This window comes from Pecten maximus, chromosome 10, assembly GCF_902652985.1.
Source record: "Pecten maximus chromosome 10, xPecMax1.1, whole genome shotgun sequence".
In the NCBI taxonomy this organism is placed as follows: Eukaryota; Metazoa; Mollusca; class Bivalvia; order Pectinida; family Pectinidae; genus Pecten; species Pecten maximus.
In genome coordinates, this window is record NC_047024.1 from 4,659,333 (window position 1) to 4,684,180 (window position 24,848).

A 24,848-nucleotide genomic window follows, 5' to 3' on the forward strand; every position below is an offset into this window, starting at 1 on the left:
CATCACAGACTTTCTACCTAGTGTTTAGATAACAGAGTTTCAGTGATTTTATAACAGCTGTTTGACCCCACAGGACAGAACAAAGTGTGAATGTCAACAGCTGACAGTAGAAGCCACAGGAATTGTAGAAGGAGGAAAGAAGAATCCCAATGCTGGATATGAGCACCGAAGGCTCAAGGAACCCCTTACCACAGGGTTAGTTATAGACATACTTTGACCTTACTGATCATTAAAATAATAAAGTTAACATTTACGATAAAACACTACAAAAGTCAGAATAGTGGAGTGATGGGTGTTATTTTTCATTTAGTTATTTGTGACACCACACTAGTGGGTCAGACAGAACTTCCTGTGCCATTGGACACAGATAAAAGTTTAGCTGGTGGGCAAGAAACTGTCTTTGTTGTCAGTGTCCCACTGTTAATATTGATATTCTTTGTTGACGAGTGTAATGCCCACTGTAATCACTGACAGTCTTTATTGTCTTGTATTGATTTAATTCTCTCTGTTAAATATTCATTGTTAAGCTTGTACAAGTCTTGCTGTAAATGTTGACGTTCCTTGTTGTATGGTATATGAGTGTAACTCACTGTAAATGTTGACATTCCTTGTTGTAGAGTATATGAGTGTAACTCTCACTGTAGATGTTGACATTCCTTGTTGTAGTGTATATGAGTGTAACTCTCACTGTCAATGTTGACATTCCTTGTTGTAGTGTATATGAGTGTAACTCTCATTGTCAATGTTGACATTCCTTGTTGTAGTGTATATGAGTGTAACTCACTATAAATGTTGACATTCCTTGTTGTAGTGTATATGAGTGTAACTCTCACTGTAAATGTTGACATTCCTTGTTGTAGTGTATATGAGTGTAACTCTCACTGTAAATGTTGACATTCCTTGTTGTAGAGTATGAGTGTAACTCTCACTGTAAATGTTGACATTCCTTGTTGTAGTGTATATGAGTGTAACTCTCATTGTCAATGTTGACATTCCTTGTTGTAGTGTATATGAGTGTAACTCTCACTATAAATGTTGACATTCCTTGTTGCAGTGTATATGAGTGTAACTCTCACTGTAAATGTTGACATTCCTTGTTGTAGTGTATATGAGTGTAACTCTCACTGTCAATGTTGACATTCCTTGTTGTAGAGTATATGAGTGTAACTCTCACTGTAAATGTTGACATTCCTTGTTGTAGTGTATATGAGTGTAACTCTCACTGTAAATGTTGACATTCCTTGTTGTAGTGTATATGAGTGTAACTCTCACTGTAAATGTTGACATTCCTTGTTGTAGTGTATATGAGTGTAACTCTCACTGTCAATGTTGACATTCCTTGTTGTAGAGTATATGAGTGTAACTCTCACTGTAAATGTTGACATTACTTGTTGTAGTGTATATGAGTGTAACTCACTGTAAATGTTGACATTCCTTGTTGTAGTGTATATCAGTGTAACTCTCACTGTAAATGTTGACATTCCTTGTTGTAGTGTATATCAGTGTAACTCTCACTGTAAATGTTGACATTACTTGTTGTAGTGTATATGAGTGTAACTCTCACTGTAAATGTTGACATTCCTTGTTGTAGTGTATATGAGTGTAACTTTCACTGTCAATGTTGACATTACTTGTTGTAGTGTATATGAGTGTAACTTTCACTGTCAAAGTTGACATTACTTGTTGTAGTGTATATGAGTGTAACTCTCACTGTAAATGTTGACGTTCCTCGTTGTAGTGTATATGAGTGTAACTCTCACTGTAAATGTTGACATTCCTCGTTGTAGTGTATATGAGTGTAACTCTCACTGTAAATGTTGACATTCCTCGTTGTAGTGTATATGAGTGTAACTCTCACTGTAAATGTTGACATTCCTTGTTGTAGTGTATATGAGTGTAACTCTCACTGTAAATGTTGACATTCCTTGTTGTAGTGTATATGAGTGTAACTCTCACTGTAAATGTTGACATTCCTTGTTGTAGTGTATATGAGTGTAACTCTCACTGTCAATGTTGACGTTCCTTGTTGTAGTGTATATGAGTGTAACTCTCACTGTAAATGTTGACATTCCTTGTTGTAGTGTATATGAGTGTAACTCTCTCTGTGAATGTTGACGTTCCTTGTTGTAGTGTATATGAGTGTAACTCTCACTGTAAATGTTGACATTCCTTGTTGTAGTGTATATGAGTGTAACTCTCACTGTCAATGTTGACATTTCTTGTAGTGTATATGAGTGTAACTCCCGCTGTAAGTGTGACAGCAGATGCTGCAATAGAGCTGCCCAGAACGGATTGAATGTTCGTCTACAGGTGTTTAAAACAGAGAAAAAGTAAGTAATTTCAAGGTAAAGATGATGATTTAGTAATTAAGTATTAAGTAACACGCATACTGAGAACATAATTGATGTGTTTAAGGTATTGAGATAATTACTATTGTATGATATAGGAAGATTTTTATTGGTTAAGAGAGACTGATCTTTAATTTGTGATAAAAGATGTAAGATGTTAAAAGATGTAATTTGATTGGTCAAGGGTTTATTGTATGATATAAGATGTATTTTACTTGGTTAACAGAGGCTGAGGTTTATTGTGCGATATAAGATGTAATTTGATTGGTTGACGGAGGCTGGGGTTTATTGTGAATATATAAGATGTGATTTGATTGGTTGACAGAGGCTGGGGTTTATTGTGTGATATAAGATGTAATTTGATTGGTTGACGGAGGCTGGGGTTTATTGTGAATATATAAGATGTGATTTGATTGGTTGACAGAGGCTGGGGTTTATTGTGAATATATAAGATGTAATTTGATTGGTTGACAGAGGCAGAGGTTTATTGTGAATATATAAGATGTAATTTGATTGGTTGACAGAGGCTGAGGTTTATTGTGAATATATAAAATGTAATTTGATTGGTTGACAGAGGCTGGGGTTTACGATGTCTTGATGACCTTCCCTCTGGTGGGTTTATCTGTATCTATGCTGGACAGTTACTTACGGAGCAGGGTGCCAATGAGGTGAGACACATGTAGCCATGAAATCAAGAATGAAAATATCAGTAATATCGATAAATTATAAAACAAACTTATAGTTTTCTTGTTTCTGAAATCAAAATGGATTCTTAATCCTGTTCATTTTATATGAATTGTTAGTATCCATATTGTTGTACCAATCTTGAATTGGTCAGAAACATACATCATTTGTCCAGGTTTACAAGAATAGATGATATTTTGGATGTTTGTTTTTAACTAGGATGGCCAACAGTACGGTGATGAGTATTTGGCTGAACTGGATTATATGGAGGTCGTGGAGAGACAGAAGGAAGGATACGAGAGTGATGCAGATATTGATGAGGGTGTTGGTGGGGACAGTGATGAAGATGATGACAGTGATAGACACTTCAGTGACAGTGACAGGTAATATTGTTATAATGACAGGTATAATTACTAGTATGACACAAATTACATTCACAACTATAATAGTAGGATATAAATGAGATGCAGCTAAAGCAGTGAGATTTTTACATCCTAATCTTTACACATTTGATACAATATAAAATCATGTTTAGTTGGCACCACGAATAATTACTTCTTATCAGTACATTTTGATTTCAGTGATTTTTCTGCAAATGGCCATGGAGAAAATATGTCCACAAATTTGATGGACATGGCAAACCCACATCGTACAAGGTAAGCAGGGCACAGTTTGTGTCCATATGTGTATGTCAGTTGTTTGTAAATCATTGTGTTTTCATTAATCTATTTTCATTTGTGACAAATACTACCATCACAGAAATAAGTCACAAATTCTGTAAATTTTCTCAAGTTTTCTTGATTGGTGATCACATGAATATACTAATATATTTTGGTAATATGATCTCTTAATAAACATCTGTAACACTGTTTTACTGAGGAGAGATGTGTTTATAACTGTTATGTAGATAGGTTATAGGAGAGATGTGTTTATAACCGTTATGTAGATAGGTTATAGGAGGAGAGATGTGTTTATAACTGTTATGTAGATAGGTTATAGGGGAGATGTGTTTATAACTGTTATGTAGATAGGTTATAGGAGGAGAGATGTGTTTATAACTGTTATGTAGATAGGTTATAGGAGGAGAGATGTATTTATAACTGTTATGTAGATAGGTTATAGGAGGAGAGATGTGTTTATAACTGTTATGTAGATAGGTTATAGGAGAGATGTGTTTATAACTGTTATGTAGATAGGTTATAGGAGGAGAGATGTGTTTATAACCGTTATGTAGATAGGTTATAGGAGAGATGTGTTTATAACTGTTATGTAGATAGGTTATAGGAGTAGAGATGTGTTTATAACTGTTATGTAGATAGGTTATAGGAGGAGAGATGTGTTTATAACTGTTATGTAGATAGGTTATAGGAGAGATGTGTTTATAACTGTTATGTAGATAGGTTATAGGAGGAGAGATGTGTTTATAACTGTTATGTAGATAGGTTATAGGAGGAGAGATGTATTTATAACTGTTATGTAGATAGGTTATAGGAGGAGAGATGTATTTATATCTGTTATGTAGATAGGTTATAGGAGAGATGTGTTTATAACTGTTAATATGTAGATAGGTTATAGGAGGAGAGATGTGTTTATAACTGTTATGTAGATAGGTTATAGGAGAGATGTGTTTATAACTGTTATGTAGATAGGTTATAGGTGTAGAGATGTGTTTATAACTGTTATGTAGATAGGTTATAGGAGGAAAGATGTGTTTATAACTGTTATGTAGATAGGTTATAGGAGGAGAGATGTGTTTATAACTGTTATGTAGATAGATTATAGGAGGAGAGATGTGTTTACAACTGTTATGTAGATAGGTTATAGAAGGAGAGATGTGTTTATAACTGTTATGTAGATAGGTTATAGGAGATATGTGTTTATAACTGTTATGTAGATAGGTTATAGGAGGAGAGATGTGTTTATAACTGTTATGTAGATAGGTTATAGGAGGAGAGATGTGTTTATAACTGTTATGTAGATAGGTTATAGGAGGAGAGATGTGTTTATAACTGTTATGTAGATAGGTTATAGGAGAGATGTGTTTATAACTGTTATGTAGATAGGTTATAGGAGGAGAGATGTGTTTATAACTGTTATGTAGATAGGTTATAGGAGATATGTGTTTATAACTGTTATGTAGATAGGTTATAGGAGGAGAGATGTGTTTATAACTGTTATGTAGATAGGTTATAGGAGAGATGTGTTTATAACTGTTATGTAGATAGGTTATAGGTGTAGAGATGTGTTTATAACTGTTATGTAGATAGGTTATAGGAGAGATGTGTTTATAACTGTTATGTAGATAGGTTATAGGAGGAGAGATGTGTTTATAACTGTTATGTAGATAGGTTATAGGAGAGATGTGTTTATAACTTATGTAGATAGGTTATAGGAGGAGAGATGTGTTTTTAACTGTTATGTAGATAGGTTTTAGGAGTAGAGATGTGTTTATAACCATTATGTAGATAGGTTATAGGAGGAGAGATGTGTTTATAACCATTATGTAGATAGGTTATAGGAGGAGAGATGTGTTTATAAACATTATACTAACACACTGTATCTGTTGTATTAACCTCTACCTTAGGTTGTTCACTGGCTCTGAGTAAGTATAGATTCTGCCAGATGACATATACCTGTTAACTGACCCTGCATGTACTTGCATGGTTTAATATTATAGTAGGACATTCTTGTTCAAGTTCCCTTCATCTTTTTGAGAGCTGCAAATTTGAAGGTGAACCTAGTTTTTCAGCCAATGTATTTGATCTAAGCATATGTTTTTCGCCTAAAATGCCTGCCTTTTAATTTGCATTGAATTAAAGTGCTTATTTGTGGGTGGGGCTTATCTGTGGGTGGGGCTTACTTGTGGGTGGGGCTTATTTGTGGGTGAGGCTTATTTGTGGGTGGGGCTTAATTGCAGATATAATATGTGCAGCCCTATTGGAAATTTGGCAATATATATTTGAAGATGATAATTCTACCAGTTGTGCTTTTTAGCATCAAAAATGTACAAAATAAACAGAATCAAAGTGAACCAGAGAGAACATTATCAGCAAATGATACATTATTGCTGGATTTTACACTATCTTAATACCAACAATAAATTGTTTACAGTATATCATGGATTCAACCTTTCAAACATGCTGAAACATCAACATTCCAAACCTTCCTATTAACTAATTGATCACATATCCCTCTTGGATCCATTGTCATGTTCGCTCCTTCGTGGCCCCAGACATAAATATGATTTATAATAAGCTATATTATGCTGTTTGTGTAGCCTGTCTAAATTACCTGTGCATTTGCCTTTTATATGCAGAATTTCAGTTTGAGCATGCAGTTTGCTGGCTTGCTTCAGTGCTTGTATTTGTAATGTTTACCTGTGTCTGATGTTTACCTGTATCTGCCTGATGTTTAAATGCATTTACCTGATGTTTACATGTATCTACCAGATGCTTACCTGTATCTACCGGATGTTTACCTGTATCTGCCTGATGTTTAAATGCATTTACCTGATGTTTACATGTATTTACCAGATGCTTACCTGTATCTACCTGATGTTTACCTGTATCTACCAGATGTTTACCTGTATCTGCCTGTTGTCTGTGATCTAATTTGATAATTAGTAACACTAGTGGATGCTTTAACAGTACTTATATGCAAAGATTGAGCAATTCCTCCAGCATGTTACATTTGCCCTGTTTATCTGGAATATGTAACAGTAGGAAATACCTTAGGAATATTTATGTGTAATTATACCCCCTGTAACAAAGTTAATAGGGGCAGTATACTGTTTTGATTTCAACAAAACTTGGCATGCATAATCAGTACAACATGTATATGTGCATCCCAACTTTTTTTTTTACGATAATGCATATTTCAAAATGGCCGACGACTTCTGATTGGTTGAGGCTTGTCCGGACAACCCCTACTAAAGTACTGTTCTGATTTCAACAAAACTTGGCATGTATAATCAGTACTACATGTAGTTGTGTATCTTGACTTTTTTTTATGATTATACATTTTTCAAAATGGCCACTACACTTTGATTGGTTGAGGCTTGTCCGGACAACTCTTACTAAAGTACTGTTCCGATTTCAACAAAACTTGGCATGTATAATCAGTACTACATGTAGTTGTGTATCTTGACTTTTTTTTATGATTATACATTTTTCAAAATGGCCACTACACTTTGATTGGTTGAGGCTTGTCCGGACAACTCTTACTAAAGTACTGTTCCGATTTCAACAAAACTTGGCATGTATAATCAGTACAACATGTGGTTGTGTATCTTGACTTTTTTTATGATAATACATTTTTCAAAATGGCCACTACACTTTGATTGGTTGAGGCTTGTCCGGACAACCCCTACTAAAGTACTGTTCCGATTTCAACAAAACTTGGCATGTATAATCAGTACTACATGTAGTTGTGTATCTTGACTTTTTTTTTTACACCAACGGGGGTATAAGTTATCGCTTGGGATACAACTCTAGTTAGTATTACTAATGGATGTATTTAGAATTTATGTGTAATTAGTAACAATTATTGGTTGCGATGTCTTTAGTATTTATGTGTAATTAGTAACAATTAGTGGATCCGATGTCTAGTATTTATGTGTAATTAGTAACAATTATTGGTTGCGATGTCTTTAGTATTTATGTGTAATTAGTAATGATAATGGATCTGGTATCTTCAGTATTTGTTTAATTAGTAACAATAGTGTGTCTGATATCTTCAGCAGTATTATTGTTTCCTTTTAATCTTTGACCTTATCAATTTGGATCAAAGAAATATAATAAGGAGCATATCTCAGCCATGTTTTCATGTTTGGACAACACATTTGGATGTAGGTGTATAAGTAGGTGTTGTCACACGTAAAACTTGACCTTAAGTACTGACTTGTTGTCATGGTTATATCACCATGTTAGCATCAGCACTATCAACATTTACACTGTAAGGGAAAAGACAGATGGCAGATGTGACTGTTGAGGCTTGTTTGTGAAAGTAGAGGATATTGCTGAAGGTTGTTGAAAGTCATTTGAGGAAGTAGCAGGCACGATTATTGAAGGTCATTTAAGGAAGGCGAGGATGTGATTGTTGAAGGTCATTAAGGAAGCCGAGGATGTGATTGTTGAAGGTCATTTAAGGAAGCCGAGGATGTGATTGTTGAAGGTCATTTAAGGAAGCCGAGGATGTGATTGTTGAAGGTCATTTGAGGAACAAGCAGACAAGATTGTTAAATGTCATTTGAGGAAGATGTAGACTGACATGATTTTTGAAGGTCATTTGAGGAACAAGCATGTATCGTTGTTGAAAGTCATTTGAGGCAGCCACATTAAGTGATTGTTGAAAGGCCATTCGAGGAGGTAGCAGAAGTGATTTTTGAAGGTTATTTCAGGAAGTAGCAGACATGACTGTTGAAGGTCATTTAAGGAAGTAGTGGACATGATTTTTGAGGGTCATTTAAGGAAGTAGTGGACATGGTTGTTGAGGGTCATTTCAGGAAGTAGTGGACATGGTTGTTAAGGGTCATTTAAGGAAGTAGTGGACATGGTTGTTGAGGGTCATTTCAGGAAGTAGTGGACATGGTTGTTGAAGGTCATTTAAGGAAGTAGTGGACATGGTTGTTAAGGGTCATTTAAGGAAGTAGTGGACATGGTTGTTAAGGGTCATTTAAGGAAGTAGGCTCAAGTACCAGATGTGATTGTTAAAGATCATTTGAGGAAGCTACAGATTTCAAGTTTCAGAGAAAAAATATTAAGAGTATTATTTTGGACAACCTTAAGCTTTTGATCAACAGAAATTTACACCATGTTTCCATTAATTAATTAACAGTAATACAATATATATTTTCAGTTATGCATATCATATTATTTGGTTGTCTTTAAAAAGACCAATTAAATATGCTTGGGACATCTGACAAAATCTAGTAAAAAATGACAATTTGTCTGAAAATTATTGACTTAAAGAAAGTGTCCAGGGTAAAGAGAGCCATACATGTTGTGTGTCAAAGTGTCCAAGGTAAAGAGAGCCATACATGTTGTATGTCAAAGTGTCGGAGGTAAAGGGAGCCATACATATTGTGTGTCAAAGTGTCCAAGGTAAAGGGAGCCATACATGTTGTATGTCAAAGTGTCGGAGGTAAAGGGAGCCATACATGTTGTGTGTCAAAGTGTCGGAGGTAAAGGGAGCCATTTTGTGTGTCAAAGTGTCGGAGGTAAAGGGAGCCATACATGTTGTATGTCAAAGTGTCCAAATAAAGGGGATCCATACATGTTGTATGTCAAAGTGTCCAAATAAAGGGGATCCATACATGTTGTGTGTCAAAGTGTCCAAATAAAGGGGATCCATACATGTTGTGTGTCAAAGTGTCCAAATAAAGGGGATCCATACATGTTGTGTGTCAAAGTGTCCGAGCTAAAGGGAGCCATACATGTTGTATGTCAAAGTGTCCAAATAAAGGGGATCCATACATGTTGTGTGTCAAAGTGTCCAAATAAAGGGGATCCATACATGTTGTGTGTTAAAATGTCCAAGGTAAAGGGAGCCATACATGTGTGTCAAAGTGTCCGAACATCAGGACACATGGCTAGACACATCATTTACACATGGCAAGACACATTATTTACACAGGGCAAGACACATCATTTACACAGGACAAGACACATCATTTACACAGGACAAGACACATCATTTACACAGGACAAGACACGTCATTTACACAGGACAAGACACATCATTTACACAGGACAAGACACATCATTTACACAGGACAAGACACATCATTTACACATGGCAAGACACATTATTTACACAGGAAAAGACACATCATTTACACAGGACAAGACACATCATTTACACAGGACAAGACACATTATTTACACAGGACAAGACACATTATTTACACAGGACAAGACACATCATTTACACAGGACAAGACACATCATTTACACAGGACAAGACACATCATTTACACAGGACAAGACACATCATTTACACAGGACAAGACACATCATTTACACAGGACAAGACACATCATTTACACAGGACAAGGCACATTATTTACACAGGGCAAGACACATCATTTACACAGGACAAGACACATCATTTACACAGGACAAGACACATCATTTACACAGGACAAGGCACATTATTTACACAGGGCAAGACACATTATTTACACAGGACAAGACACATCATTTACACAGGACAAGACACATCATTTACACAGGGCAAGACACATTATTTACACAGGGCAAGACACATCATTTACACAGGACAAGACACATCATTTACACAGGGCAAGACACATTATTTACACAGGACAAGATACATCATTTATCAGTAAAAATCTATATGTAAATTCCTGTTGATTTAGGAATTGAATCTTCATTTCAATAAACAATGAGAATGCTGTACTTACAATGTACACCCCACTTTTTACTGACTTTTCTACGTTTTGTTCATCAGAACATCAACAAGACTGGAGAAAAAAGATGATGATAAGAAGTCAATTGGTAAAATTGTGCTGCGCCGAGACTCGTCACGTTCTGGTAGTAAGGACGATGAATGGTAAGGAAGAAAGCTTGGTGTTTCAAAATGGTGGTTTTGACATTGTTTTGTTATATTAAGTTTCCCAGTTTTCTTTGCAACATTATGCTAATTATTGTTTTTGATATTAAAACATTTTGTAGTAATGACCTTAAAGAATATATAAATTGTATGAAAAAAAATTTATGTTCAATGATGGAATTGTAAAGTCATTTCCCATTGTTTTGGATATAGAAGTTTATAATTGAATATATTGTCCAAGACAAACCTTAAATCAAAGGGAAAAATATTCCCAAAGTCAATCAATTTAAGGAATTGATAGTCAATTTCCGAGTCAAGAAATTTCATTCATGTGATATCGAACAATTGGCTGTGGCTTTGCTGACCTTAATATAAAATTTTCTCTCCTGTTTAAAACTTGGCCAGCCTTTCTAGAAAATCCCTGACCTTTATGATAGAACTTTGCTGACCTTTGGAGGATTTTGTTTATTTATTTCTAGGTATGCAAGTGGCGACATAAAGAAGCAGAATCAACAGAAGTAAACATCTTTTATTACAGATTTATTTAAAACTAACGTAAAATATATTCCTTGATAAAGTGCACACAAGGTTTGGTAGGACTCCAGGCTAATGTAAAACTAAACATTACTCTAAATAGTGAAGGTTTAGTCAAATATAAAAAATGTTATTCCCAATAGTGTGGTACAAAGTGTGGGTAGTCATGTCCTTGACAGTGGTACAAAGTGTGGGTAGTCATGTCCTTGACAGTGGTACAAAGTGTGGGTAGACATGTCCTTGACTGTGGTACAAAGTGTGGGTTGTCATGTCCTTGACTCTGGTACAAAGTGTGGGTAGTGATGTCCTTGACTGTGGTACAAAGTGTGGGTAGTGGTGTCCTTGACTGTGGTACAAAGTGTGGGTAGTGGTGTCCTTGACTGTGGTACAAAGTGTGGGTAGTCATGTCCTTGACTGTGGTACAAAGTGTGGGTAGTGGTGTCCTTGACTGTGGTACAAAGTGTGGGTAGTGATGTCCTTGACTGTGTGACAAAGTGTGGGTAGACATGTCCTTGACTGGTACAAAGTGTGGGTAGTGGTGTCCTTGACTGTGGTACAAAGTGTGGGTAGTGGTGTCCTTGACTGTGGTACAAAGTGTGGGTAGTCATGTCCTTGACTGTGGTACAAAGTGAGGGTAGTGATGTCCTTGACTGTGGTACAAAGTGTAGGTAGTGATGTCCTTGACTGTGTGACAAAGTGTGGGTTGTCATGTCCTTGACTGTGGTACAAAGTGTGGGTAGTCATGTCCTTGACTGGTACAAAGTGTGGGTAGTCATGTCCTTGACTGTGGTACAAAGTGTGGGTAGTCATGTCCTTGACTGTGTGACAAAGTGTGGGTAGTCATGTCCTTGACTGTGGTACAAAGTGTGGGTAGTGGTGTCCTTGACTGGTACAAAGTGTGGGTAGTGATGTCCTTGACTGTGGTACAAAGTGTGGGTTGTCATGTCCTTGACTGTGGTACAAAGTGTGGGTAGTCATGTCCTTGACTGTGGTACAAAGTGTGGGTAGTGATGTCCTTGACTGTGGTACAAAGTGTGGGTTGTCATGTCCTTGACTGTGGTACAAAGTGTGGGTAATCATGTCCTTGACTGTGGTACAAAGTGTGGGTAGACATATCCTTGACTGTGTGACAAAGTGTGGGTAGTCATGTCCTTGACTGTGGTACAAAGTGTGGGTAGTCCTGTCCTTGACTGTGTGACAAAATGTGGGTAGTGGTGTCCTTGACTGGTACAAAGTGTGGATAGACATGTCCTTGACTGTGGTACAAAGTGTGGGTTGTCATGTCCTTGACTGTGTGACAAAGTGTGGGTAGTCATGTCCTTGACTGTGGTACAAAGTGTGGGTAGTGATGTCCTTGACTGTGGTACAAAGTGTGGGTAGACATGTCCTTGACTGTGGTACAAAGTGTGGGTAGACATGTCCTTGACTGTGGTACAAAGTGTGGGTAGTCATGTCCTTGACTGTGGTACAAAGTGAGGGTAGTGATGTCCTTGACTGTTGTACAAAGTGTGGGTAGTCATGTCCTTGACTGTGTGACAAAGTGTGGGTAGTCATGTCCTTGACTGTGGTACAAAGTGTGGGTAGTCATGTCCTTGACTGTGGTACAAAGTATGGGTAGTGATGTCCTTGACAGTGGTACAAAGTGTAGGTAGTGATGTCCTTGACTGTTGTACAAAGTGTGGGTAGTCATGTCCTTGACTGTGTGACAAAGTGTGGGTAGTCATGTCCTTGACTGTGGTACAAAGTGTGGGTAGTCATGTCCTTGACTGTGGTACAAAGTGTGGGTAGACATGTCCTTGACTGTGGTACAAAGTGTGGGTAGACATGTCCTTGACTCTGGTAGAAAGTGTGGGTAGTCATGTCCTTGACTGTGATACAAAGTGTGGGTAGTGATGTCCTTGACTCTGGTAGAAAGTGTGGGTAGTCATGTCCTTGACTGGTACAAAGTGTGGGTAGTGATGTCCTTGACTCTGGTAGAAAGTGTGGGTAGTGATGTCCTTGACTGGTACAAAGTGTGGGTAGTGATGTCCTTGACTGTGGTACAAAGTGTGGGTAGTGGTGTCCTTGACTGTGGTACAAAGTGTAGGTTGTCATGTCCTTGACTGTGACAAAGTGTGGGTAGTGATGTCCTTGACTGGTACAAAGTGTGGGTAGTGATGTCCTTGACTGTGGTACAAAGTGTGGGTAGTGATGTCCTTGACTGTGGTACAAAGTATGGGTAGTGATGTCCTTGACTGTGGTACAAAGTGTGGGTAGTGATGTCCTTGACTGTGGTACAAAGTGTGGGTAGTGATGTCCTTGACTGTGGTACAAAGTGTGGGTAGTGATGTCCTTGACTGTGGTACAAAGTGTGGGTAGTGATGTCCTTGACTGTGGTACAAAGTGTGGGTAGTGATGTCCTCGACTGTGGTACAAAGTGTTGGTAGTGATGTCCTTGACTGTGGTACAAAGTGTGGGTAGTGATGTCCTTGACTGTGGTACAAAGTGTGGGTAGTGATGTCCTTGACTGTGTGACAAAGTGTGGTTTGTCATGTCCTTGACTGTGGTACAAAGTGTGGGTAGTCATGTCCTTGACTGTGGTACAAAGTGTGGGTAGTCATGTCCTTGACTGTGGTACAAAGTGTGGGTAGTCATGTCCTTGACTGTGTGACAAAGTGTGGGTTGTCATGTCCTTGACTGTGTGACAAAGTGTGGGTTGTCATGTCCTTGACTGTGGTACAAAGTGTGGGTAGTGATGTCCTTGACTGTGTGACAAAGTGTGGGTTGTCATGTCCTTGACTGTGGTACAAAGTGTGGGTAGTGATGTCCTTGACTGTGGTACAAAGTTTGGGTAGTGATGTCCTTGACTGTGTGACAAAATGTGGGTTGTCATGTCCTTGACTGTGGTACAAAGTGTGGGTAGTCATGTCCTTGACTGTGGTACAAAGTGTGGATAGTCATGTCCTTGACTGTGGTACAAAGTGTGGGTAGTCATGTCCTTGACTGTGGTACAAAGTGTGGATAGTCATGTCCTTGACTGTGGTACAAAGTGTGGGTAGTCATGTCCTTGACTGTGGTACAAAGTGTGGGTAGTCATGTCCTTGACTGTGGTACAAAGTGTGGGTAGTGATGTCCTTGACTGTGTGACAAAGTGTGGGTTGTCATGTCCTTGACTGTGGTACAAAGTGTGGGTAGTCATGTCCTTGACTGTGGTACAAAGTGTGGGTAGTGATGTCCTTGACTGTGGTACAAAGTGTGGGTTGTCATGTCCATGACTGTGGTACAAAGTGTGGGTAGTCATGTCCTTGACTGTGGTACAAAGTGTGGATAGTCATGTCCTTGACTGTGGTACAAAGTGTGGGTAGTCATGTCCTTGACTGTGGTACAAAGTGTGGATAGTCATGTCCTTGACTGTGGTACAAAGTGTTGGTAGTCATGTCCTTGACTGTGGTACAAAGTGTGGGTAGTCATGTCCTTGACTGTGGTACAAAGTGTGGGTAGTCATGTCCTTGACTGTGTGACAAAGTGTGGGTTGTCATGTCCTTGACTGTGGTACAAAGTGTGGGTAGACATGTCCTTGACCGGTACAAAGTGTGGGTAGTGGTGTCCTTGACCGGTACAAAGAGTGGGTTGTCATGTCCTTTATTTATATCTACTTCAGTCTGGTTTTCAGAAGTATAAACTATCATCATTACTTGGTCCTAGATTTATCCCATTCAAAACATTAATTTGTAAGTTTCCCTGATTTATTTAGCAATGACTTAGTATAACATAGTTCCTGGAGTGTATACTTTCCCTCATTATTATATAGTGCACATAGTCCTGAATTGTTTTATTTAGTTTTACAAGGAACAGCTTAAACCAATGATGTGAGCAGTACAGAGGAAACTAAAAGTCCCAGTCACACCGTGTAGTTATTGATCACGATGTCATTGCTGATAGCACCACATTGATGGTGTAATGACACTGTCTTGTTGAGCACAAACTGTAGTCCTATGGTGAGCACAGCTGTCCTACTATAGCAATATGATATCACTACAATGCCAGTATGATACTAAAATACCATGTATCAGCTGCAAATTAAGACAGTTTAAAACTACTTTGGTGATCGAGCTACAGATTACCTCAGGGAATTAGAACAGGTTAAAACCTCTGTAGCGATCGAGCTACAGATTACCTCGGCGAATTAGAACAGGTTAAAACTACTGTAGCGATCAAGCTACAGATTACCTCGGCGAATTAGAACAGTTTAAAACTACTGTAGTGATCGAGCTACAGATTACCTCAGGGAATTAGAACAGTTTAAACTACTGTAGCGATCGAGCTACAGATTACCTAGGGGAATTAGAACAGTTTAAAACTACTGTAGCGATAGAGCTACAGATTACCTCGGCGAATTAGAACAGGTTAAAACCTCTGTAGCAATCAAGCTACAGATTACCTCGGTGAATTAGAACAGTTTAAAACTACTGTAGTGATCGAGCTACAGATCACCAGGGATCAACATAGATCTCCCAGGTTTAAATATAGACTCAATACAGATACTCTGGGATTTCTGCGAATTTCCACTACTGTAGGTTAACATGTAACGCAGCTAAATACTAGCACAGTGTGACTTGGGAATTATATATTTATAATGATGCAGTGTGACTGGGACATTAGGTTATTATAATGATACAGGGTAAATGTTTACTATCCTGTTTTTTCTTTATTGAAAGTGAAAATTATACATGATACATTGTAACACTTACGAATTCCTAGTGATATATATACAGACAAAATGCTGAGGCTGATACAACAAGCGAATTGTTTCCATATCACATGAAATTGTACTGAGAAGTCTAGCTATTTATCATTTACATCAATATTTTTTCCTTTTCAACTTTAAAGGTTTTTTTCATGGATTGTCTTCAGTTGCCCTTCCTAAAATGATTGATACATAAATTTTACAAATTAAGTTATCTAAAATTTGGTTAAGGATTATTTAGCCATGAAATGTGTGTTTTGTTGGCTTTTTGTTTAACAAAAGTAGATATTGTGTAATTAGCCTTGGCTTTGGTAACATGTATACAGCTTTAATTTAGTTACATACCTGTAGACTAGCTTTTGTCTGAATGCAACCGTTACAGCTTTAGTTACCTGTAGACCAACAGCTTTAGTTACCTGTAGACCAGCTATTGTGTCTCAATGTGACACACTTTCAGCACTGTCACACACTTAATCTTCAGTTACCTGTAGACTAGCTATTGTGTCCCACTGTGAACCACTTCACTTTTAATCAAGCTGCATTCATTTAAAAAAAAATATATATTTTCGCAATAAACAAAGCAAAAAAATAATCTCTTAGACTGTTAATGTTTATATCTGATGGGGTTTGGAGAGTTTATGAATTTGTAATTCATGCCACTATAAGAAACTGTAAAAGTAATCTAGAAATATGTTTTGAAGCCAGTAAAGTTATCAAAAAGTACATTATTGAGAAAACAACTGAAGTTTTGACTAAATGGATGTGATGCCTGATTGTTGATTTTGTGGTCATTTACTTGTAAAAAGCATAAAGGTTCACATGGACACTTAGATGGTTGTATTAGTAAGAATGTAAATACTTTAGTTTTAGTAAATGCATATGTAACGTTTCCATGGTTCCCCATTAGATAGCTCCAGCTGTACATCGCTATGGAAACTGTTGTATTTACTGCACTCATTGGTGTGTAAACATACATAATTTGGTTCTGTCCAAATTTAGAACTTCATCACATTTTAACAAATTAGCCCCTTCATGATTTGTCATATCTACAATATGCTGGATAACATTAGATATTTGTGGGTATGCCATTTGCACTTTCAGTCTAATGGAGATATCTTTGTAGTACAAATTGTAATGGGTAACCCATATAAATGTCTAGTTTTTCAGCTAAATGTTGAATTTATTTTCATTAGTAACTATGGAAACTGGGTATATTTAATGTATGTAAAACTATATAAAATCATGTAGCTACTATACATCATATTTTACCACCAAACTGTAAGTGCTATAATAAGGCCACCACTGAAATATGTATGTTTACTGTATATAGATAGCTACCATTGTATCTTATGTAATATATATACACTGTATATAGCTTATGGCTTAACAATAATGCATATCCTACCCGGGTCCAGATTCATCAACGTTCCTTTACTTAAGGGAATTCTTTAAATTAAGCATTTAAGGGAAAATCTTGCTTAAGAACATTCTAAATACTGTTATGCTTTCCAATGGAAAATTATCAGAAATTTCCTTAAGTGAGAAATATTGATGAAACTTGGACCTGGATACTACACCTAGGTGGCTACCTCTGGTCACCACTGTACACCTAGGTGGCTACCCCTGGTCACCACTGTATACCTAGGTGGCTACCCCTGGTCACCACTGTACACCTAGGTGGCTACCCCTGGTCACCACTGTACACCTAGGTGGCTACCTCTGGTCACCACTGTACACCTAGGTGGCTGCCTCTGGTCACCACTGTACACCTAGGTGGTTACCTCTGGTCACCACTGTACACCTAGGTGGCTGCCTCTGGTCACCACAGTACACCTAGGTGGCTACCTCTGGTCACCACAGTACACCTAGGTGGCTACCCCTGGTCACCACTGTACACCTAGGTGGCTACCTCTGGTCATAGCTGTACATGGTGTCAATGCTTAAGATTGTATGGGGAATCCCTACTGACAGTATTTAGTTTGCTGTAGGTAAAGTCTGATTTCTTTATGACACAGGGTCAAGGACGGTGAAATGAGGTACTGTATAACACTCTCCACAAATGTAGGGAACTCTGCACGGTCTAGAAAAATATGGTTTTCTCACCTCCTAATGTTTTCATCTTCCTACCGCAAGTATAATGGTCAGCTTCCTACCACCAGTGTAATGGTCAGCTACCTGACTGTCGTTAACAAATTGGAGTGTTGGCTAAATTAATTCTTCTTCTATCAGTTAATATTGAGAGGTAATATGCCAAAAGTCTTGATAAATGTCCATTACAGAAGGATGTCTTACCGAGGTTTTCATTATATAGAGACGGTTTTCACCCTTTTGACAGGACTGTATTTTTCTGTTTTCCTTCTTCTAACACACCTGTGTGACCCTCACACAGGTGAAACCCCATGTCGGCAATGTTTTCTGTCTTTTCTGTCTCCTTGAACAGGGTTGTCGTTTAATAGTCCTGCATGTCATTGGTCCTCGGTAATGGTGTGGAGTGGTCCGATGTTTTACTTTCCGTAATTGTAATGAATTACTAGTCTAGTTAATCGCATGCCATAACAAACCACAGTAACACTGCTCTATATAGCATGTCAGGTCAACCTTTAATAATTAGGTAATGTAAAGATAATAGGGAATTGATGACTGCCTCTTGTGATATCTAGCTTTTGTGCGCCCATCAAATTTGAGACGAGTATTATGGTATGGCATTATTCGTCGTCCGTCTAGCGTAAACTTATGTTTGTTCTGAGATTTCCTATATTTATTAACTGCTCTCTTGCATCATAATCATGATATATAGTTGTGTTTTCCATGAAAGGAATTTTTATTGTACTTTTTTTCCAAAAGTTATTGCCCTTTGTTTATTTTGGTATTTGATTTTGGTCCAGAGATCAATATTTTTCTACCAATTTCTTTGAAAGCTGATAGATTTATAACCATGATATATGTAGTTGTGTTCCTGAATGGGATTTTAATTTGACTAAAGTTATAGGCCTTTTTAGGTCACCTGAGACAAAGTCTCAAGTGACCTATTCTAATCGCCTTTTGGCCTTCGTCGTCCATCGTCCATCGTCCGTCCATAAACAATTTACATTTTCAACTTCTTCTCCAAAACCACTGAACCAAATTCAAATGAAATTTGGCAGAGAGCTTCTATAGCTAAAGGTCAACTAAAGTTGTGAATTATATGGTCCCCATCCCCCAGGGGCCTGAGGGGCGGGGCCAAAAAGGGTCAAATTGACTAAAACTTCAAAAATCTTCTTCTCTACTCTCAGATAAGGTGGAATCAAACACTCTTCATAGATGAAAGGGTCTTAAGGTGCTTTACCAAAATTGTGAATTTCATGACCCTGGGGTCTCACGTCTGCCCCTGGGGAGGGGGTAAACTTTACTATAGTTTATATAGGGAAATCACATTTTTGACTATTATTCATTGTATTTGTATTGGAATTCATTCTAACTTGGTTCAAATTATCAGCATGGGATGACAGTTTGATGGAATGTACATTTTGGCCCTGGTTGACCCCCAGGGGCTGGTGGGCGGGGCCAAAAAGGGTCAAATTGACTGAAATTTCAAAAATCTTCTTCTCTACTCTCAGATAAGGTGGAATCAAATTAAACACTCTTCATAGATGAAAGGGTTTTAAGGTGCTTTACCAAAATTGTGAATTGCATGACCCTGGGGTCTCACGTTTGCCCCTCGGGAGGGGGTAAACTTTAGTATAGTTTATATAGGGAAATCACATTTTTGACCATTATTTATTGGATTTGTATTGGAACTCATTCAAACCTGGTCAACATTATCAGCATGGGATAACAGTTTGATGGTATGCATATGTTGGCCCTGACTGACCCCCAGGGGCTGATGGGCGGGGCTAAAAAGGGTCAAATCGACTGAAATTTCAAAAATCTTCTTCTCAAAACCTATATAAGATAGAATCAAATACTTTTCATAGAAGGAAGGGTTTCATGGTGTTTTACTTAAATTGTGAATTTCATGACCCTTGGGGTCTCACGTTTGCCCCTGGGAAGGGGGTAAACTTTACCATAGTTTATATAGGGAAATCACATTTTTGACTATTATTTGTTGGATTTGTATAGGAACTTATTCTAACCTGGTCAACATTATCAGGATGGGATAACAGTTTGATGGTATGCATATGTTGGCCCTGACTGACCCCCAGGGGCTGATGGGCGGGGCTAAAAAGGGTCAAATTGACTGAAATTTCAAAAATCTTCTTCCCAATACCTATATAAAATAGAATCAAATACTTTTCATAGAAGGAAGGGTTTCATGGTGTTTTACTTAAATTGTGAATTTCATGACCCTGGGGTCTCACGTTTGCCCCTAGGGAGAGGGTAAACTTTGCTATAGTTATATAGGGAATTCATATTTTTGACAATCATTTGTTTTATTTCTATTGGAATTCATTCTAACTTTCTTAAAATTATCAGCATGGGATGACAGCTTAATGATATGCACATATTGGCCCTGACTGACCCCAAGGACTGATGGGTGGGGCCAAAAAGGGTCAATTAAATTAACTGAAATATTTCAAATCTCAGGTGACCGTTAAGGCCCTTTGGGCCTCTTGTTTATGTAAAACAGGTATTCTCTCAAACAACAGATTTGATAGATAAACAGCCCATGTACCTTTTTTGTGAATGTCTTGTCTGTAGCTAATTCCACATTACAAAACAGTTTATGAACTGTTTATATGGAAGTTTGTTTCGTATCTGATTTTAGCTATGTCCTGATAATGGACTATTGAACTGTGCAGATTGTAATATTCGGTGTTTGATATTGATCATGATTGACAGGACTGTTAGTACAGTATACTGTCGGACTGAGCCTGTTAATATTGGGTTGTAGTAAGGTGATGTACTGTCGGACTGAGCCTGTTAATATTGGGTTGTAGTAAGGGGATGTACTGTGAGCCTGTTAATATTGGGTTGTAGTAAGGTGATGTACTGTTGGACTGAGCCTGTTAATATTGGGTTGTAGTAAGGTGATGTACTGTCGGACTGAGCCTGTTAATATTGGGTTGTAGTAAGGTGATGTACTGTCGGACTGAGCCTGTTAATATTGGGTTGTAGTAAGGTGATGAAAATTCAGCCAAATATACTTCTTTAGCGATATAACCCGCAAATAATTACTGGTATCATTTGGAGGTCTGGAATACTTTGGAGATCTGGTGAGCTTGTTTTAGTCTATTAGACATTGTTATCCTTAGATCTGGTGTCTTTCAGTTAACATATATAGTTGACAATCTGGTAAACATGTTGATAGATAGAGATCGTGTAATTTTTGTCTAAAATTAGGTGAATCTTTTTACCAATTTTTTTTTTTCTTTTTGGAGTGACCAATAGACAGCTGTGAGTTTTATCCATTGTACTACTAACAGATGACACAAACACTAGTGGCCAGAATCAAGTTGTATCTAACTTCGTTAGCATAACAATACATGTAGTCAAATCTAAATTATAATGAAAACTAAGCTCCTATTATCTTGAGATCTGGTGTCTTTCAGTTAACATATATAGTTGACAATCTGGTAAACCTCAGTTTAATAGATAAGAGATTGTGTAAGTTTGGTCTAAAATTAGGTGAATCTTTTTACCAATTAATTTGTTTTGATAATTTTTTTTTCGAGTGACCAATAGACAGCTGTGAGTTTTATCCATTGTACTACTAACAGATGACACAAACACTAGTGGCCAGAATCAAGTTGTATCTTACTTCGTTAGCATAACAATACATGTAGTCAAATTTAAGTTATAAAGAAAATGAAAACTAAGCTCCTAAAAGAGTATTTTTATTTACATTATCAAATTAATAGAATTTTAAAGTGTATAACTTATCTGTTCTGTTTTTAGTTTTAAAATATTATGAGAATACGTACCTGTAGGATCTTACTTTGATGTATAACTAAGCTAACAATGTGGTACAGTCGGATCCTGGTGAATTGGTTACATTCTCCTTTTTTACAGATTTACTTTGAATTAAAACCTCATTAATTATAAAGAAATATTAATGATCTCTTCAGTACAGATTTCCTGATTTACAATGTCACATGACATTTACAATGTCACATGACATTATATTGACTCTGCTTTCATTTTGCTTGATTTTGCTGTATATCCTTCTCCTCTGTAATTAATTTGAAAATTTCATTTTGTGGTTCTTCCTGTCGATATGACAAAAATGCTTTGAAAATATATATCATGATCAGTGAACGTCATAAATTGACATAATGAAAGATAATATACATCTGATCAGATAATGGAAGATGACAACAAGTTAAATGTAAAGTGCTTTTATTACCTTAAAAAACCATAGTCATATCATGTTATTGGGAGGAAAACACATGCAAGATGAAGGAAATGGACTATCTTTGAAATGATGCATTTTGGTAACTATAATGAAGACTCTCTCTACTGTAGATTCTGTTCAAATGGACTATACTATGTCATATGGACTTGCTGACAATTAAAATAACCTTGTTGACCTTAACAGTGATAAAAATGTTCAGCATTTTAGCTGACCTCAGACTTTCAAATTTTGGTTGAGTGCAGGAGTTACATTTTGTCAGGAGAAAGGACAGGGAAACAGTCCTTGTTTCATCTTGTCTAAAATGTTGGTATTAACTTTATATGACCTTGACCTACTCCAATAGAGTTTCCAGACCTCTAACCTTGATAGGAATATCACTGACTATAATGGTGATCAGGACTGACCTTCGATAAGACATTGACCATTGTACTGACCTCTGACTAGCCTTGTGAATGACATTGACCATTGTATTGACCTCTGACTGGCCTTGTGAATGACATTGAACATTGTATTGACCTCTGACTGGCCTTGTGAATGACATTGACCATTGTAATGACCTCTGACTGGCCTTTTGAATGACATTGCTGACCTTTGTGCTGACCTGTCATTGTAGGTCAGTGAGGTTCCAGGAAAATCCGGAGAAGAACGCTGCGACTGCTGCGTGGGTAAACAAAGTAGACAATGTTAACCCCATCACTATTGACGATGAGGAAGACATGGATACTAGCCAATCAAAACCTAACCTGAAAAATTCAGGCTCGGTAGACTCGTTTGGGATGGACTCTGACTCTCTCCCTGACCTTGACACAGAAGCTACGTCCAAGGAGGACAGTAAGAAATTAAATGTGCCACCAGATAGAAAAGAAGGTACCTACATAATCTAGCTTGTTAGACATGAGAATTCTCAGATAACTTTGTATATTTCTTACTTTTTTTGTATGATTCTTGTAATGTTAGCTTTTTAATATCCATATTAAACATTCTAAAAAGTGTTATTTTAGATGTTTTACTCGGAGCTGATCTCACGCCTGATAGTGATTCGGTGTAAATTGTTTCAGGATTTAAAAGATTTTATATGTCTATGTGGTTGTGTTTTATGGTTTTGTTATACAGAACCCAAGCCCCCGATGGAGTTTCCAGACCCACGCAGAACTTGTCTAACAGGTACGTGCAGGTGATTCCGTTTTAATTAATACCAAGGTAGTCCAAAAGTACTTATTCATTTTGTTTGAAAGTGAAAATTTTGAAGTATTGTCGATTATTTTGCAATTATAAGATCAACAAGTCGTAACAGAATTCTGTGTGACAGCGTTACAAGTTGTAACAGAATTCTGTGTGACAGCGTTACAAGTCGTAACAGAATTCCGTGTGTGACAGCGTTACAAGTCGTAACAGAATTCCGTGTGTGACAGCGTTGCAAGTCGTAACAGAATTCTGTGTGACAGCATTACAAGTCGTAACAGAATTCTGTGTGACAGCATTACAAGTCGTAACAGAATTCTGTGTGTGACAGTGTTACAAGTCGTAACAGAATTCCGTGTGACAGTGTTACAAGTTGTAACAGAATTCCGTGTGTGACAGCGTTGCAAGTCGTAACAGAATTCTGTGTGACAGCATTACAAGTCATACAGAATTCTGTGTGACAGTGTTACAAGTCGTAACAGAATTCTGTGTGACAGCATTACAAGTCGTAACAGAATTCCGTGTAACAGCATTACAAGTTGTAACAGAATTTCGTGTGACAGCGTTACAAGTCGTAACAGAATTCCGTGTGTGACAGCGTTGCAAGTCGTAACAGAATTCTGTGTGACAGCATTACAAGTCGTAACAGAATTCCGTGTGACAGCATTACAAGTTGTAATATAATTCCGTGTGACAGCGTTACAACTCGTAACAGAATTCCGTGTGACAGCGTTACAAGTCATAACAGAATTCCGTGTGACAGCGTTACAAGTCGTAACAGAATTCCGTGTGACATCGTTACAAGTTGTAACAGAATTCCGTGTGACAGCATTGCAAGTCATAACAGAATTCCGGGTGACAGCATTTCATGTCATAACAGAATTTCGTGTGACAGCGTTACAAGTCGTAACAGAATTCCGTGTGACAGCATTAAAAGTCATAACAGAATTTCGTGTGACAGCATTACAAGTCATAACAGAATTCCGGGTGACAGCATTTCAAGTCGTAACAGAATTCTGCGTGACAGTGTTACCAGTTGTAACAGAATTCCGTGTGACAGTGTTACAAGTCGTAACAGAATTCTGCGTGACAGCGTTACAAGTCGTAACAGAATTCCGTGTGTGACAGCGTTACAAGTCGTAACAGAATTCCGTGTGACAGCGTTACAAGTCATAACAGAATTTCGTGTGACAGCATTACAAGTCGTAACAGAATTCTGTGTGACAGCATTACAAGTCATAACAGAATTCTGTGTGACAGTGTTACAAGTCGTAACAGAATTCCGTGTGACAGCGTTACAAGTTGTAACAGAATTCTGAGTGACAGCGTTACAAGTCGTAACAGAATTCTGTGTGACAGTGTTACAAGTCGTAACATAATTCTATGTGACGGCGTTACAAGTCGTAACAGAATTCCATGTGACAGCGTTACAAGTTGTAACAGAATTCTGTGTGACAGCGTTACAAGTTGT

At 37.5% G+C, this 24,848-nt stretch overlaps 1 protein-coding gene across 1 annotated transcript in view; it reads left to right on the forward strand.

The window, feature by feature from the left end:
* Positions 1 to 24,848, forward strand: part of LOC117335866 (histone-lysine N-methyltransferase SETDB1-B-like) — a 52,156-nt gene that overhangs the window by 24,538 nt on the left and 2,770 nt on the right. The window contains exons 24-34 of the mRNA XM_033896119.1: positions 74 to 195; positions 2,226 to 2,330; positions 2,923 to 3,016; positions 3,252 to 3,415; positions 3,614 to 3,688; positions 5,617 to 5,634; positions 10,503 to 10,604; positions 11,084 to 11,122; positions 17,880 to 17,900; positions 22,809 to 23,062; positions 23,309 to 23,359. Of these exons, the coding sequence (XP_033752010.1) occupies positions 74 to 195; positions 2,226 to 2,330; positions 2,923 to 3,016; positions 3,252 to 3,415; positions 3,614 to 3,688; positions 5,617 to 5,634; positions 10,503 to 10,604; positions 11,084 to 11,122; positions 17,880 to 17,900; positions 22,809 to 23,062; positions 23,309 to 23,359 (1,045 nt within the window). The remainder of the gene's footprint in view (positions 1 to 73; positions 196 to 2,225; positions 2,331 to 2,922; positions 3,017 to 3,251; positions 3,416 to 3,613; positions 3,689 to 5,616; positions 5,635 to 10,502; positions 10,605 to 11,083; positions 11,123 to 17,879; positions 17,901 to 22,808; positions 23,063 to 23,308; positions 23,360 to 24,848) is intronic.